Source organism: Tyto alba, unplaced genomic scaffold (assembly GCF_018691265.1).
Source record: "Tyto alba isolate M040663 unplaced genomic scaffold, T.alba_DEE_v4.0 Super-Scaffold_48, whole genome shotgun sequence".
Lineage (NCBI taxonomy): Eukaryota > Metazoa > Chordata > Aves > Strigiformes > Tytonidae > Tyto > Tyto alba.
The window spans coordinates 12,249,124-12,263,684 of NW_024881324.1; the positions used below are offsets into that span (position 1 = coordinate 12,249,124).

The following is a 14,561-nucleotide window of genomic DNA, read 5'->3' on the forward strand; positions in this document are numbered from 1 at the left end:
CACCAAAGCTCGTGAAGGTCCAACTGGGGAGTGCAGCCACGTGTGCAACTGGCCAACATCATCTCTCTCTCTTGGGTGTTGGAGGTGAGGAGCAGAGAGGAGGAAGCCTCTCCCTGCCCCCGGCCAAGCCATCATTGTTGGATATCCATCAATGGATAAAAGCTGTCCTCGGAGGGTATGTGTCCTGTAGGCACAAATCCTCAGGGCAACAACTCCACCCCCAGTGTGGGAGAACATTTACTGGAATCGGAACCTTTCTCTGTGCCAGCACAGGGAGTTCTGAAACCGCAAGGAACTTGGAAAAGAGAGCTGATGTGCCTCCCAAATCACTAAACTCAGCTTTCAGCAAGAAAATACCGAAGGTGATGCAAGCACAGGGAGGCAGCAAAGGCACAATGCCTGCAGGGTCATCCACGGGGGACTGTGACAGCCTGCACAGGACATCCAGCTCAACTTGCTTCCAGACTGTGAAGAAGGCGTGGGCCCTTGAATAGCCATTCCCCCTCCTCCAAAAATCTGTTCAAATCAAATCACTGCTCCGGAACAAATCGAACTAGCCTGTATGCAGCGTGAGGCAGGGGAGTAAGGCCCCAGGAACCCATCAATGAGAGTTTAAGAACAGGTTAAACCTGCACAGGTAAAGGATTTTAACACGCAGAAGTGTTAAACTCATTCCTTCCCATTGAGAAACCCATGGCATATATTCTGTTCAATTACATCATGTTATTAACAAAACCACCCTCACAGCTAATACCGTATGTATATAAATAAATTATTTTTAATTTTTAAAAAAGAAAGAAGATGGTGACTAAATAACCCACAACAAACCATCCATTTCCCCAAGCCAAAGCTGATTTTATTTGCCCTTCTTCATTTTTGCAGTCTTTTCTTTCCGTTTCTTCACATGCTTTGGGATTTTGGTTTTTCTCTTCTCTCTTTGGGCTTCTTTAACCATCTTTTTCCGTTCCTACAAAGGACCAAACACCATTCATTTAAAGCTAGAAGGAATGAGAGATTCTGAGCAGGTCAATCAATTGTTACACTAACAAATTAATTAACACACACACAAAAAGAAATCGATAGGAATGGTGAGGGGAAAGGAAAAAGGAAGTATACGTTGGGGGTGGAGCCAAGAACCACACACTGGTACTGACAAGGCAAAATTCAACCAGTTAAAACCCGAGTTTCACACAACCTTAGAAGAAAGGGAACAAGAGGCACTTTTAACTCATGCTATTTACACCCAGAATTACAACAGGATGCCTGATCTACGTTCTCTGCTACCCACAGGGCTACTATAGTATGTATTTCTATAAGTCATGCAAAAATACTGATCCAGTAACTGCTGGTATCTCAGAGCAAGCTGATCATCATCAGGATTGGCAAGAAAGGGGGCTATGCTACTGCAACACACTAGAAATTGTACCAGACAGTGAAGACTACACTCAACTGGAAAACGCAAAGTCAGCAGAATGGGGTGGGTGGTGGAAGTAATTGTTGCTAATCTGATGTTCAACCTACAGCTGAACACATAAACTATCAGAAAACTCACCTTACTCACACAAAACCAAGTCCAAATGAAAACCTATCCATAAGGATGAGAAGTGACCACAACATCCCTGCTTCACATCTGAAAGGCAGCAGCTCTAGATTGGTAGACAATGTCTAGTAGAGCACTGCATTTCTATCTGACAGATATGGAATGTATTATCTCACCTTTTCTAGGAAGAAAAGCCTAACAAGCAAAACCCAAACCTTGAACCCCTTAAGCCTACCAAGTTTCACCCTTCTTTTGCACAGCACCTAAAAGGCTGCCAAAAGGCTCTCATCCATGGGTGATACTCTGCAGAAGAGCCTCACCAAAACAGAGCATACTTGTTCTGCAGTTTGGAAAATTAAACCTTAAAAAAAAACAAACCAAACCATTATCCCTTTCTATGACTGTGTCACATCTCTTGCCCACTGCAAAGCTAGTCAGTCTGTACTAATGGTACTGCAAAAGCCACTGTGCTACAAACACTGTCACCAAGTATCCAGTTCTATCGATCAAGTGGTCTCAGTTCCCTGGGCAAAAGGAAGCTAATCAGGGACCACGACCACAAACCTGAACACCAAAGGCTGGAAGAGTAGACAGAGGCACTAAGAGCTGGCCAGGCTTCACTACATTCCTCTTTGTGTAGCCTTGGAATTCCCTACAGAGATCTCACTTCTAGTTTTGTCTAGGCTACAGAGAGCTACGTTATATGTTCCTCTACATATAAACACCATTAATAAAATTCACTTTCTCTGCTCTCATTCCCCACAACAGGAAAAGTCCATAGCTTCTTTCAGACAAGAAGCAGCAAGATCCGCTAAGAACTAAGTTTGGATTTTTTCCTGTCACATAGGCAAAGGTGGGAAAAATAAACAATTCCTTGCCAGCTGACCTTTTTGTCCATGCTAACTTCAGCAGGTTTATCTTTGGGATGCACAGATTCTTTACAGCCTGAATCGGAGTCCTCTGAGCTGCCATCATCATCAGAGTCTGTTTCTGACTCGTCTGCTTTCTTTTCAAGAAGTGCAGGAATCTGCAAAATGTATCAAGAGAAAACTATACCAAACCAAAACAAAGAAACTTAATGACAACACACACACACACACATATATATATAAACCAAAACAGAATCGGCTGCAAAGAAACCCCAGAGCAAGCCTGTGCCACCTGCTTTACTAGAGCCATCATCGAGTCTCAAGAAAAAGAATGAGAAGTAGGTTAACCCAAACTAAGAATAAGGAATCTAGAACGTACAACACAGAATCTTTCAGGTCAGGGCTCACAACACAGCTGTACTGGCACTCCCAAACTAATTTCCAGAAGTTAAACAGTGACTTGCTAACATATGTGGAAGCCAATTTTTAATTATACTTGGATCGTACACAAATCTACCTTGGGGGTACTCTATGTAGGCTTTATTGCAAACACAAATATCTACACTGGAAAACTCACTTATTCTTAAACAAACTTGAAGACTGTGCCACAGCCTGATCCCATCCATATTTATATTTCCATTTTAAAACAGTCTACACCTCTGCTAGATAACATTTACAAAGGAAGGAGGGGGAATCGACATAGGGCTTTCTGCCTTGAATTATACTGCTACAGACTGATCTGTACCCAACTTCTTACCCAATGCACTTTACAGAAGTGTCACTGTCAAGTACGTCAAATACAGTAAAACATAATATCTTATGACTTATACTGAAGGGTTGCTCTTTACACAAGAATTACAGCAAAGCTACCCTGCACATATCAAAACCTGTAGTCATGCTTCAATTTAAATCATTTTCTCTAACTGGAAAACACCTTCCCTCCTCTCCACCTTAACTTCAGAGATCGCATGGCCATAGCAAGGATTATCACTTCATTCTCAAGCAAGCCAGCATCAGCCACAGTGCAGGGAAGCAATTAATGTGGTGTGCAGCCACACTGTCATGCCAGGCCCATCCCAGACATAAACGGTCACTCTGCAGACAAGAGGCTCTTTCATGGTGTCAGCTGCAAGATGAGCCATTCTCTATACACCTTAAGTGCTTTTCTGAAAACAGCTAAAACAAAGGATTTCAAAAAGACCTTCTCACCTTCTGAACACCAGACAAATCCTTCTTCAGTCCTGTAACAGTCTGGTAGAGAATCTACATTCAGGGAGAGAGAAAGAAAATTACATTATCAAAATACAAATCTTAAATCTTTGTGCCCAGAGAAAACTATAACCTCAAAAGAAAACCCCAAATTCAGGGAAAAAACCCATACAGTTAGTATTAGTGCTAACCGGATGATTTTAAAGTTTGACATTAGATTCAGTACTCCACACCTTGGTAACACGGCTTCTGGTTTTGTTTGTTACTATCAGTTTGCAGCAAGAAGAATTCATATGCCCTCCCTCTTTGTTGCAGCGCCCCAGCATGTCTACTCACATTATCTTGCTGAACATTCAATGCCATATCCTCCTCTTTCAATTTCATCATTATATCCACATCTCTCTCGTAGTTTTTAACTTCAGTCAAAGTTCGCGGTATGTAAGCCTTCTTAAACACCTAGCAGAGGGAAAGAAAACACAGACTTACAAATTTACGTATAGTTTCATTATGTTCTTCCTTCCTAATTATGCATCCTTAAGAAAATAATCATGAATGATTTCATGGCTCAGAGAAACTAAAAATGACCGTGGCAGTCATCCACTACCATCTGAATTCCAGCCTATCTTTTTTTCCGCAGGAGCAGACCTAACACACAGTCTACACATTACTGATAGACCATGACTAAGGTGGCTCCTTCCTCAGCTGACTGCCGCCAGGCCACTGACAAGCTTCTCCAATCCTTCCAACTTCATCTTAACCTATTTGAGTCCTAAGGTTTTGTATTCCAAGAATTTTCTCTAATGTTTTTATGGTAATGTTTACAATGCCTTCAGGAGGCAACTCTGCTGAAATGCACTGCTAGAACTTATCTACTTATATAATAATACCTGCTTCAACCTACAGTCCAACTCAGAAAAGATTCCTGCAGCAGTGTAGTACAGTGAAACCTAACTGCAGTATCAACGACAACGTACTTACAATTTACCACGCAGTCTTTCTGAAACAGTCCTCCAACAAACTTCAGTCAGTACCAGATCAGTGAGAAGCATTTTGCTTCTCTTTTTCATGGTATCAGTTCAATCCCAGCACAAATTCAGTACGCTTTATGCTCGTAACTGCCAAACCCGAGTGCTGTGCAAAGAGCAGAGGCCCCCACCTCCACAGAGTCTGCCCTTAATCAGCTCTACTCTTTTGTGAAGGAAGTGACACAAACTACCCATAGTGGCATGAGAAGCCTAAGAGAAATAAACTTAACTTAGATGCTACTAAACCATCTCTCTTACAGGCCAGTACCTTTATATAAGCAAAGGAATAATTGGTGTGCAAAAGATGGGCTTGCAACAAAACACTAGCATCTGACCCTACCTATAGTTCATAAGTTGTATGCTGGGGCTATCTTAGGAAAAAAAACAAAAGACAACAAAAATGACAACAGTAACAAAATTCCTCTTTGGGCAAGCTTGAGCCAGAAGCAATAACAGCTGCAGAGCTCCAAGAGAAAAAGAAGAGTCTTTGATAAATCCAGTCGTATTGACTCCAAAGACAAACACCACATGAACCAGTACAAATAGGGTCTCACTGATACAAATTCAGCCCAACACAGAGCTGATTTTTTAGATTTGGGGGGTGGGTTTAAGCTCTTCTGGAACAGATAGATAAGACTAATATAGAAATGGCTTTATCTTTACATCAAGCCTTTTCAGAACATTAGTAGTTTTCTGTAACGGTCTTGAAGCGGCTTCACTAAATGTAAAAGCAAGGGAGGGAACCAGGACATGGAAGAACTGAATTGGACTGGGTCTGGAGCTAGATAGGCAATTCGGTCACTGCACGTATTCAAATATCCTGTTTCTGTATTGCTGGTCCAAAACCACTGGCATAACCAGATCTCTCCATTCAGTTTTTTTGTTAACTGCACCTGAACTGGAAGATACATCAAGGGACCTAGCTACAAGCAAACATATTAGTTTAGGAAAAGGAGTATTTGCCTTCTAACAATTTATCACTGTCAGCTTTTACACATGGCATCCCTTAATACTTCACATCTCAACTAGTTCAAGACATTTCAGCATCACAATGTTTTGCTTATCAACTGTAAATTCTGCCAAATAAAACGGAGCATTTTTCATTGTTTAGAAGAGGCAAGGTTAATATTAATTATGTAGCAGGAACAAAAAAAATCCTCACTTACTTCCTCATCCACTTTATCTTGACTAGATCTTTCCTCCTCTGTTCTTTTCGATGCTATTTCCATTGCCTAAAGAAATATAAAACAATACAAAGTTACCACTCTTAAGAATCACATCACTTAATCCAACTAACCATTCCCATCTGTGTTTCTCCCTGTACTCTACACTGTCACTCACAAATACTCCAGCTTTCCCAATGGCAATGCCTCGAGTGACACCTAATGGTAACCAACATTTCTGCAAAGCGCACTTGTAACAGCAGATCTGCTTTAGTAAGAGGGAAAACATGCTTGCTGCTCCTCCCAGACCAAATCATGAGAGGCCCTGCATGACTACAGGATGTAACAGTGCAAGGAGGATACAGTGAGCAGCACTGGAACGTGGCTCTTCTCATGCACACTGGGTGAGCCAGAAGTGCACAAGAAAGAGAAACCATGAAGCACAGTTCTTTCTCATTCAATCTCCGGTATGACAGAAAGTACACAAGATCTGGAAATCCCCATGCTGTACTGGTATTTGGACCACACTCTGGCTCTGCCTCGTGGTCTTGATGAGGAATGACACATCAAATCTCCACTCTGTGCATGGCATATGTGACACCCACTTCTCTTGCATGAACTTAAAAAGCTTCTTTTTCTTCCACCCTCCCTTTTTTAAAAAAACATCCAACTGGGAGCAGAGGACTGGCAGCTAGAGATGAAATACATGGGTGCTGCCAGTAGCACTGAGTAAGTTTACCTCCTCCTACAATCAACGTGTTCTGCCAGCCGCTATATTTGGCTAGCAAAACTGTGCCCTGAGTCATCCCCTTCCTCCCTCAGCCCACCCTGCTCACATCTGCATTCTTAACTCCATTCTCTATATAAGCATAGGTATAGTTCTGCAGAGATTCTCCTTGTCAAAAAGAACAAACTAATATAAAGCATCCTGGTTTTAGCAGCACCTGAAACAGACATTTGAATTTTCATGATTAGACTTTTTGAGAAAGTGTTGTCATCCTATAATGGTATAAATGAAAGCCCTATATGCATTTCTGAAGCACAAGCATAACAATGTTACGTAGCAGCTCCCTTCAATAGCAGGACATCGAGTAAATATGATGAAGGAGCTTGAACTAGACCTGATTTTATTTATCAAGTCTTCCTACATAAGCAACAAGGCCACGAGGTCTTACCTTCGACAGATAATCATCAATGTTCTCACTTGTGATAGAAGGATCAGTAATAAACTCAAACAGCTCCCTCACAGTCATCACTGCAACATTGTGCTTCTGGAAAAAGTCTACCAGGAAACAAGGGCAGAGACAAAAACCATATGTAATTATGCATAACATACGCAGCTGTGATGTTGAAGTGACAGCCAATGGCCCTGACTACTTGGGAAAGTCTCAGCACCTTGTACCACATCATACTGGGTTTAGTAATCAGATGACTCTTGGCCATCTAAAATAAAACTGTTCATCTTCCAGACACAACAAACACAGAAAGAAGAATAACTGGATAAATATAAAAGCCAAATCAATTTCAGCAGAAGCCAGACTTAATGGAGTAGAGGCTAAGCAGTAAACAACTTAAGACAGGTGTAATACTACTTGCAATGACTAGGATGAAAAATACATTGCAAAGAATAAGGAATGGAGACTTCAAAACTTTTGCCAAAGAGAAACAGAAGTACCCACTGAGAAACAGTACATCCTAAATATGATCCACCTAAAGGGGAAGACACATTAACTTACTAGAATTCTCCTCAATACTACACTAGAATTACTTTCTTGAGTCAAGTATAACCAAATTCAGAGGCTGTACTTCTGTACTGAAAAACAGCACTGAAAGACACTGAAGACTGCTTAAGTAAGCATTTCCTACTGAAGCTCTCAGGAGATCTCTCACCATGAGAAATTAATCATAGAAAGAATAAAAAAAAAAATTAGTTCGGAGGCATCTCTCTGTCCCCACAGAACCCCAAGTCTTGCAACGCTCTCAGGTAGGGCTGTCTCTGTAGCAGGATTACACATAGAAAGTTGCAGTGACAGGAAACAAACAAACAAAACACACCAAAACCACTGCAACACTAGAGACACTAGAACATCTAGGGAGTGCAAGCCAAGACATGAAAAAGAGCAAGGGTGCAAGTATCTGCGCCAGAAGACAGTTATTAGAAATCCACAAACAGAAACAAGTAAGAAAATACTAGCATACTGGGTATCACCAAACACATAGAATCAAAATGCAGACAGTTTTTTTTCCAGAGACTTTCAAGAGTGTCTGCAAAATAAAAAAAAAGTCAATCTAAAAAGAAAAGGGGGAGAAAAGCAACATGCAGTGACAGATTTCTTGTCCTCAGAGAAAAATACAGCCTACCAGGAGGTATCTGTTATAGAACATGCATACACACACATGAAGACCAAATTTTCAAAAGAAAAATAACATAAAGGTACCTTGTTTATCAATATATTATGACAAGTGATAATATCTCTAACACATTACTCTATGCCTCAATCCTCTCAGCTGACCTGGACAAGTAAGTGCAGGGATCTTCGTAACACACGGTAACTTCTTCCCAGCTGAGGAATTCCAGATATGGATTCCACTCACAGAAGGAAATATATCAGTGTGCCTGTGCAGTCCTTTAAGTAAGTCAAGTTAGGATTAGGGTGGGTGCTGCTGCAGCCTGGGACTGATCTCACATCTATTGTAAACCTGAGATTCAGCCAGGTGACTTATTTTGTCCAGGTAATTTCTACCAACATAGGCCGTACTCTCCTGAACGCGGCACAGTACGCTGCTTCCTGAGGAAGTCACGAGAACCTAGGAGAGGGGGTATTTCAACAGAAGTTTGGCAGCTTCTATAGTCAGTTATACTTGAAAGGACAGAGGTGTGCACATTTCACCTGCCTAGATAAGTCGGCTATCAGAACAAGAGTTGAAGTGCAGCCCGCTCACCGTTAACGTTGGCACAATCTTTCCGCAGGAACTCCAGCGCGTGTGGGTGGTCATGCTCCACCGCCTGAGACACATCAATGATGTACGCGGCCCCGCTGTGGTACCTGCAGAAAAGCAGAGAGCGCTGCACGAACTGCACTGCTGCTGTATGGGAGATTACTGAGGGGCAGGGAACAAAGTGTGCTTCAAACTTAAGAACCAGCAAACAATCTTAACATACTTCTCTAGCATACACCTCGCGTATAAGGGCTAGAGTGGCATTTTTGGGTCAATCCTTTCCCTTCTCTACACTACTCCTCTTCAGGAGAGGACTATTTCCTTAAACTTTAATATTACAGGTTGTATTATTAAAGTTTAAATAGTCTTCTCATGAACACAAAAAGCAGTGTTATGGGTAGAGGGAGAAAAAGGAAGAAAAGCGATACCTCACTAATTTTTTCTCTAGTTGAGTTTTGTTTGGGGTTTTTCTGTGGTTTTTTTTTTTTTTTTTCCTTTGTTTGTTTGGGGCTTTTTTGTCTGTTTTGGTTTTTTGGGTTTCTTTTAAACCGAGAAAGCTCAGATCTGGGTTAAAAGCTATGTAATTACATAAATAAGTTAGAAAACCCAATCACAAAAAAGTCCCCACCTGTCCCTTAAAGGTAGGTTAGTACTCTCACACTGAGGTTGCCAATGCATACATTCTAGACGTCACAATTCAAAGCAAAGTTTAAAAACATACAGCATATTAAATTCACTGAGATCTGCGTGAACAAGTCTGGCATCTTGGTACATTCTTCTCATGTACTGGATGATTTGCAGATACAGCTCCCGGACTTTGGAGTCAGACAACTGAGCATTCTTCAGCAGAGGAGCAGGCCTTGAAATTACAACACAAATAACAAAGTGAATACTTTTTCCTTCTTCATACCAGCTGCAAATGCTTTAATTGCTGTACCTGATCCTTCCACTCACCAAGTCTGTCAAGCAAGTCAGCAAGAGCAGCTAAGTGCACGGAGCCAGCACGAAGGGCATCAAAGCTTGGTGTGTGCTTGCCAAAGATACTAGAGCTCCATTTCCAACACGAGCTAATTTGGACCATGCTACATTAATGTTTGTACTACAAAATAATGAGCTATCTTAATGTATGATTAACAAGCCTTTCCAGCCTTAACCTCTGGTTAAGCCACTTTACAAATTCATTTTGCACACAACTGAGGCTTCAGAATCATGCAGACTGTCTGCAGTAGCAGCTGGCAAATGTCTGGGTATTCTACAAGTCACATGCACATGTAAGAGTAATGCGTCAATTTTACAGGCCTAAGGTAACAGCATGTAAATTCAGATGGTTGGTTTGTTTGTTTTTAATAAACCTGTGTGGAAAGGTACTAATAAAAAAAAAATATTGTATTTTCTAAGAACACTTACCTATCGCCTTTACCAATAAAGCCCATGACAAGCACATGACTTCTCAGCATAATTGGCTCTGGGCAAGGTATCTGGGCTGTATTCAACCTGTAACAGGAACAAAGCCACAGAAAAATAAAACCAAACTCTACTATTTTCATTGCACTAGTGCTAAGAGGAGCTCAGTTGCTTTAAACATAATATACAGTAAGAGTTCCTCTCCTCAAACTCTCACTTGTGAAAAGCAACTAGGAAATGAATACAAAAAGTCACAGCCATTCTGGCTCTGACCCTTCTCTAAGTGTTCCAGTGTCACACAAAGAATCTTTACACAGTGCAGGTTAATCCTAGATTAACCTGTAACACAGTGTGCCGTTACTCAGCAGCAGCTATTTCTAGCTTATCCTCACTTTTCAGTCATGTCAGACAGAGTTCAGACATTGAAGAGCTTAGAGCATGAGCAGCAAGACAAAAGAATAACTTTATTCTTGCCTCCCCTTTCTTTTTTCTCCCACATGGAAGCTTAAGATACTTTCCTGAACACTCCAGAGACCCTAAATGGTAGTGATAGCCACAGTCTAGCAATAGGAGAGTACCTCCTATAAACTTAAAAGTTTCAGTTACCTTTACGTGCTGAAATAAAAACCTGGAAGAATCACCTTATTAAATTCCTCATTTCTTTTTCAGCCCACGTTTTCACCATTTTTCTTGGGTTGCCTTTGCAATATCCATGACGAAATCTTTAAAAAAAGAAATAAATGACAACAAAGACTCTTAGCCAATCAATGCAGTATTAGCACTGGTGATTTTACCACCTTTCAAACAACCCTTCCTCCCCAGTAAACCACGCAGAAGTCAAACTCACCTGAATTCACCACTCACATACTTATCCCGATCTTTAAACATCAGAATAGAGGTTTTGTAAATCTTTATTGCTCTGTTCTCTCCACTCGCAGTACTAGCATGATATACATTAGCCTATCAGATTATAAAGGGAAGAAATGAAAAAAAACTCTTTAAACCAACATAACCTTCTCTCTTCTTCTCTTTCTGACACCTGGAAACAACCTGATCTCACCCCAGCCCCTATGCAGCACCCAGCTGAGTGAGACTGTATGTACAGGCAAGCTCTTTTTCTACCAGAGGCAGCTTACAGAAGTACATAAATCCAGGTAGGGGTGTGACAACGCATACACAACAAAACCGACAATGCACAAGAAAATGCTGCCTCACCCACATCTTAGAGACTGAAACAAGCCCTTGTGTGAAGGGTCAATTTGAGCCTGTGCGCTATTTAGGCAATAAAGCATGGCCCAAATATCTTACATCGACACCTCTACACAGGGTGGAAGTACACCTTTAATCAGCATCCAAGGACTTGGAAGAAAACCAGATCAGCCTAGGGACTAGGCATTCTAAAACTGATTTATTAATTCGCTTGGAAATTTGTGGTCTGGTTTTAATTATCTGTAATGTTACTGGATAATAACAGCACACAAACACGCTAGTTTTGTAAAAGCAATGAAGGTTTAGTAGCATTGAAGTAGAATTTTGTTACACCATTTAGATACTCCCATGCCTGCTGACATGTGGAGCTCATCTAATCAGCCTGCAAGAGAGTCTTGCATGAAGATTTTCTTGGGTTTGTATGTTTTTTCAGGCACTGTTTAATATTACGGGTACATGTAACCTTCCCAAAATTTCAGTTTAACATATAATTAGCAAGATCCACAAATTTAAGATAACATTTAAGTATTCTGAGAAATCTTTCATACTTAGGGAAACTTGTTTCCTTTAACATAAAGTGAATTTTATCTTAAGATAACTTCGTATCAAGGAAGCAACACAAAAAAAAATAGTAGTACTAAACCCAAGTATTTCAAACATCTTCTGAGAACTGTAAAGCTTTCACCTAACTTGCAGAGAAAAAGACTATTATGTCATTTGTAATAAAACTTACTTCTTTCCCTGTGCTGATACAGCCATTGATTTCTGATATGACACCTCTAGTTAGCATCTTGAACAGAATCATTCGGGTCCTTGGATCCAACACCTCAAATTCAATACAGAAAAGTCAACCCAACTGCTGTCTTTGAGGAGGACACAACCCAGTAATACAGTCCAGCCTTAGTACCATATTAAAGGACCCACGGCATCAGACTATTCTTAAGAATCAAATGACAATCCAAACAGCAACCACTCAAAATTCTGCCATGATTCTAGAACAATACTTCACTTTTTCTTTCAACGTGATTACTTTTCTTAAGCTAAGCATATGCTGTTGAGCTAGCTCTAGAAGAGACACAAGAGAATGATTTCCTGCCCAGAGTTGCATTAAATGTGTTAAAATAAGGTTTCTCTTAATATACAGCTATCATAACTGAAATAGACCAGCTATGTGGCCTACGGCCAGTCTTGCTAAAGAAGAAAAAAAGTAAAAAAAGAAAATGCAGCATTTTTTATTGTTCTTTGGAATTTAATAAAAACTTAAGATGGAATTTTGCATTGCATGTATGATCAAATCAATGCTAAGCACAAAAATGAGCTCCAAAATGTTTATGGAAGCAAGTATAATCTTCATATAAGAAAAAAAAAAAGGTAACAACAGGTCTCTTCAGGATAACAAAGGAAACAGAATTCCAAGGCAAAATTCCGTTCCTACAGTATCCATTTTACAATTGATTCCAAAATTCCACATTCTTTGTTCCAGTGAAGAGATAAATTTGATGAATTAAGGACTTACCTGCTCTACTGTTGCTCTGTCTGACTTGTCTTTGACTCGGTACCTAGCAGAAGTGAAAAAAAAATTATATAACCCCACATATGGACTCAGTACTTTGACAGAGTAAAACATGACATTCTGTATTAAAGATAAGATGACAGCCTCAAGAAGCAAGGCTCTCAGTTCATATAAAAGCAAAGGGTTTTCCTGCAGGCAGGGGAGGGAAAAAAAAAAAACAAACCTATAAACATCAGTGCCCTTCACTTTTATAGCTATCTTCTTGTCTTCACTGAATGATGCTCTTTCAGAAGAAAATAGTACCTGTCTTAACAACTTAGGGCTATAAGCTGCCCGCTTAAAGTTTAAAAAAGAAGTACCTTTCCCTCATCAAAACTTCAGGAGTAACTTTCAAAAGGCTTCCAAAGCCTTTTTAGACCAACTGCTTAAGGACCCCTGTTTATTAAAAAAAGAGTATCAGAGATAAAATAGTCTTTTCTAGTGGAATACACCCATCACTTCTATCTTACTGCACCAGTACAATCAGATTTGCTACCAGCAGCAGTGACAAAAGTATCAAAAGTTTTGAATGATTTAAGCAACTGATTCAGAAACCAGAAAGTTTAAGACCAAAGGCAAACTGCATGCAGACGACTTACATATTTTGGTTTTCTTAATAAATTTATTCAAAACTCAGGATCGCACTAAGAAATAAGAACTGGGTTCAAATTATTTAAATGAAAATAGAACCACAAGTAATACTCACATGTCCGATTCCTTCTGTCTAGACTTTTCCATGACTCTGTTTATAACAGAGTCATCAAAATTTAACTTATCTGAAAAACACATAAGAAGTAATGAAAAAAAAAAACAAAATCCAAAGAAGTTTCCTACGTTGGGAATTGCTCCTGCAATTCTGCTGTCAGTCAATATGCCACAACACAATGCTAAAACACAGATGGAGCTCTGTAACAAGCACAGAAGCTTAGCTACATACAAGAGTTAACCTAGCTCTCTACTCTGTCAACATTTCAAAGTAGGACTGTAAGGTAACAACACGGATGAGTGAGACAGTCCCACAGACTTGGAGATGTTACCCAAAAGGCATTACTTCTGGATGGTATTACATCTCACCATTAAATTTGTCTGCTCTTCTCTCATCACAATCAAAAACCATCTTTCTGAATGGAATAAGCAACAGCCTCCAGGATTCTCTCCCCATGATGTATTTAAAATGGCATTTCATTAATTGCTGAATGTATAAAAGCTGCTGTATTTGGCTACATATACCAGCACCACTCTTTTGAACCTTCATTTTAGAACCACTTCATTACAAAGGAAAACACAACCTCAGTTTATTACCCTGTCAAAAGGCCCCAATCACAGCTCATTTAGCCCTAACAGGCTGAGCTGAGCAGCCATTTCCATCACCTGGTAAACATCAAACTATACCCACTAGAACAGCAGCCTCTTCACTTATCACAGAAACTCTTCCTGTGAGACAACTGTTGCATAATGTACCACCCTAGTACTACAGGGGACTGCAATTGTCTGTGGTAGCAGCTTCGAGAATGACCAACATCATCAAAACAGAGCTGATACCCTCCCTCCAGTCCAGCAGCTTGCTCCTACAGAAGTTAGGGAAGAACTACCTTAACTTTATGTGGTCTGGAGAAGAATAAAAAAAAAAAAAAAAAAAAAAAGAACAGT

At 40.2% G+C, this 14,561-nt stretch overlaps 1 protein-coding gene across 4 annotated transcripts in view; it reads right to left on the minus strand.

The window, feature by feature from the left end:
- Positions 1–758: 758 nt before the first annotated feature.
- RIOK1 (RIO kinase 1) overlaps positions 759–14,561 on the minus strand; it is a 33,292-nt gene continuing 19,489 nt past the window's right edge. For all 4 annotated transcript variants that reach the window (XM_032991976.2, XM_032991975.2, XM_032991974.2 and 1 more), the window contains 14 exons: positions 13,618–13,687; positions 12,876–12,918; positions 12,093–12,185; positions 10,998–11,110; positions 10,792–10,872; positions 10,154–10,240; positions 9,468–9,605; positions 8,750–8,853; positions 6,982–7,088; positions 5,810–5,875; positions 3,955–4,074; positions 3,619–3,672; positions 2,427–2,567; positions 759–967 (listed from right to left, as the gene is read on the minus strand). In XM_032991976.2, coding sequence (XP_032847867.2) covers positions 857–967; positions 2,427–2,567; positions 3,619–3,672; positions 3,955–4,074; positions 5,810–5,875; positions 6,982–7,088; positions 8,750–8,853; positions 9,468–9,605; positions 10,154–10,240; positions 10,792–10,872; positions 10,998–11,110; positions 12,093–12,185; positions 12,876–12,918; positions 13,618–13,687 — 1,328 coding nt within the window. In that variant the 3' untranslated portion in view covers positions 759–856. The remainder of the gene's footprint in view (positions 968–2,426; positions 2,568–3,618; positions 3,673–3,954; positions 4,075–5,809; positions 5,876–6,981; positions 7,089–8,749; positions 8,854–9,467; positions 9,606–10,153; positions 10,241–10,791; positions 10,873–10,997; positions 11,111–12,092; positions 12,186–12,875; positions 12,919–13,617; positions 13,688–14,561) is intronic.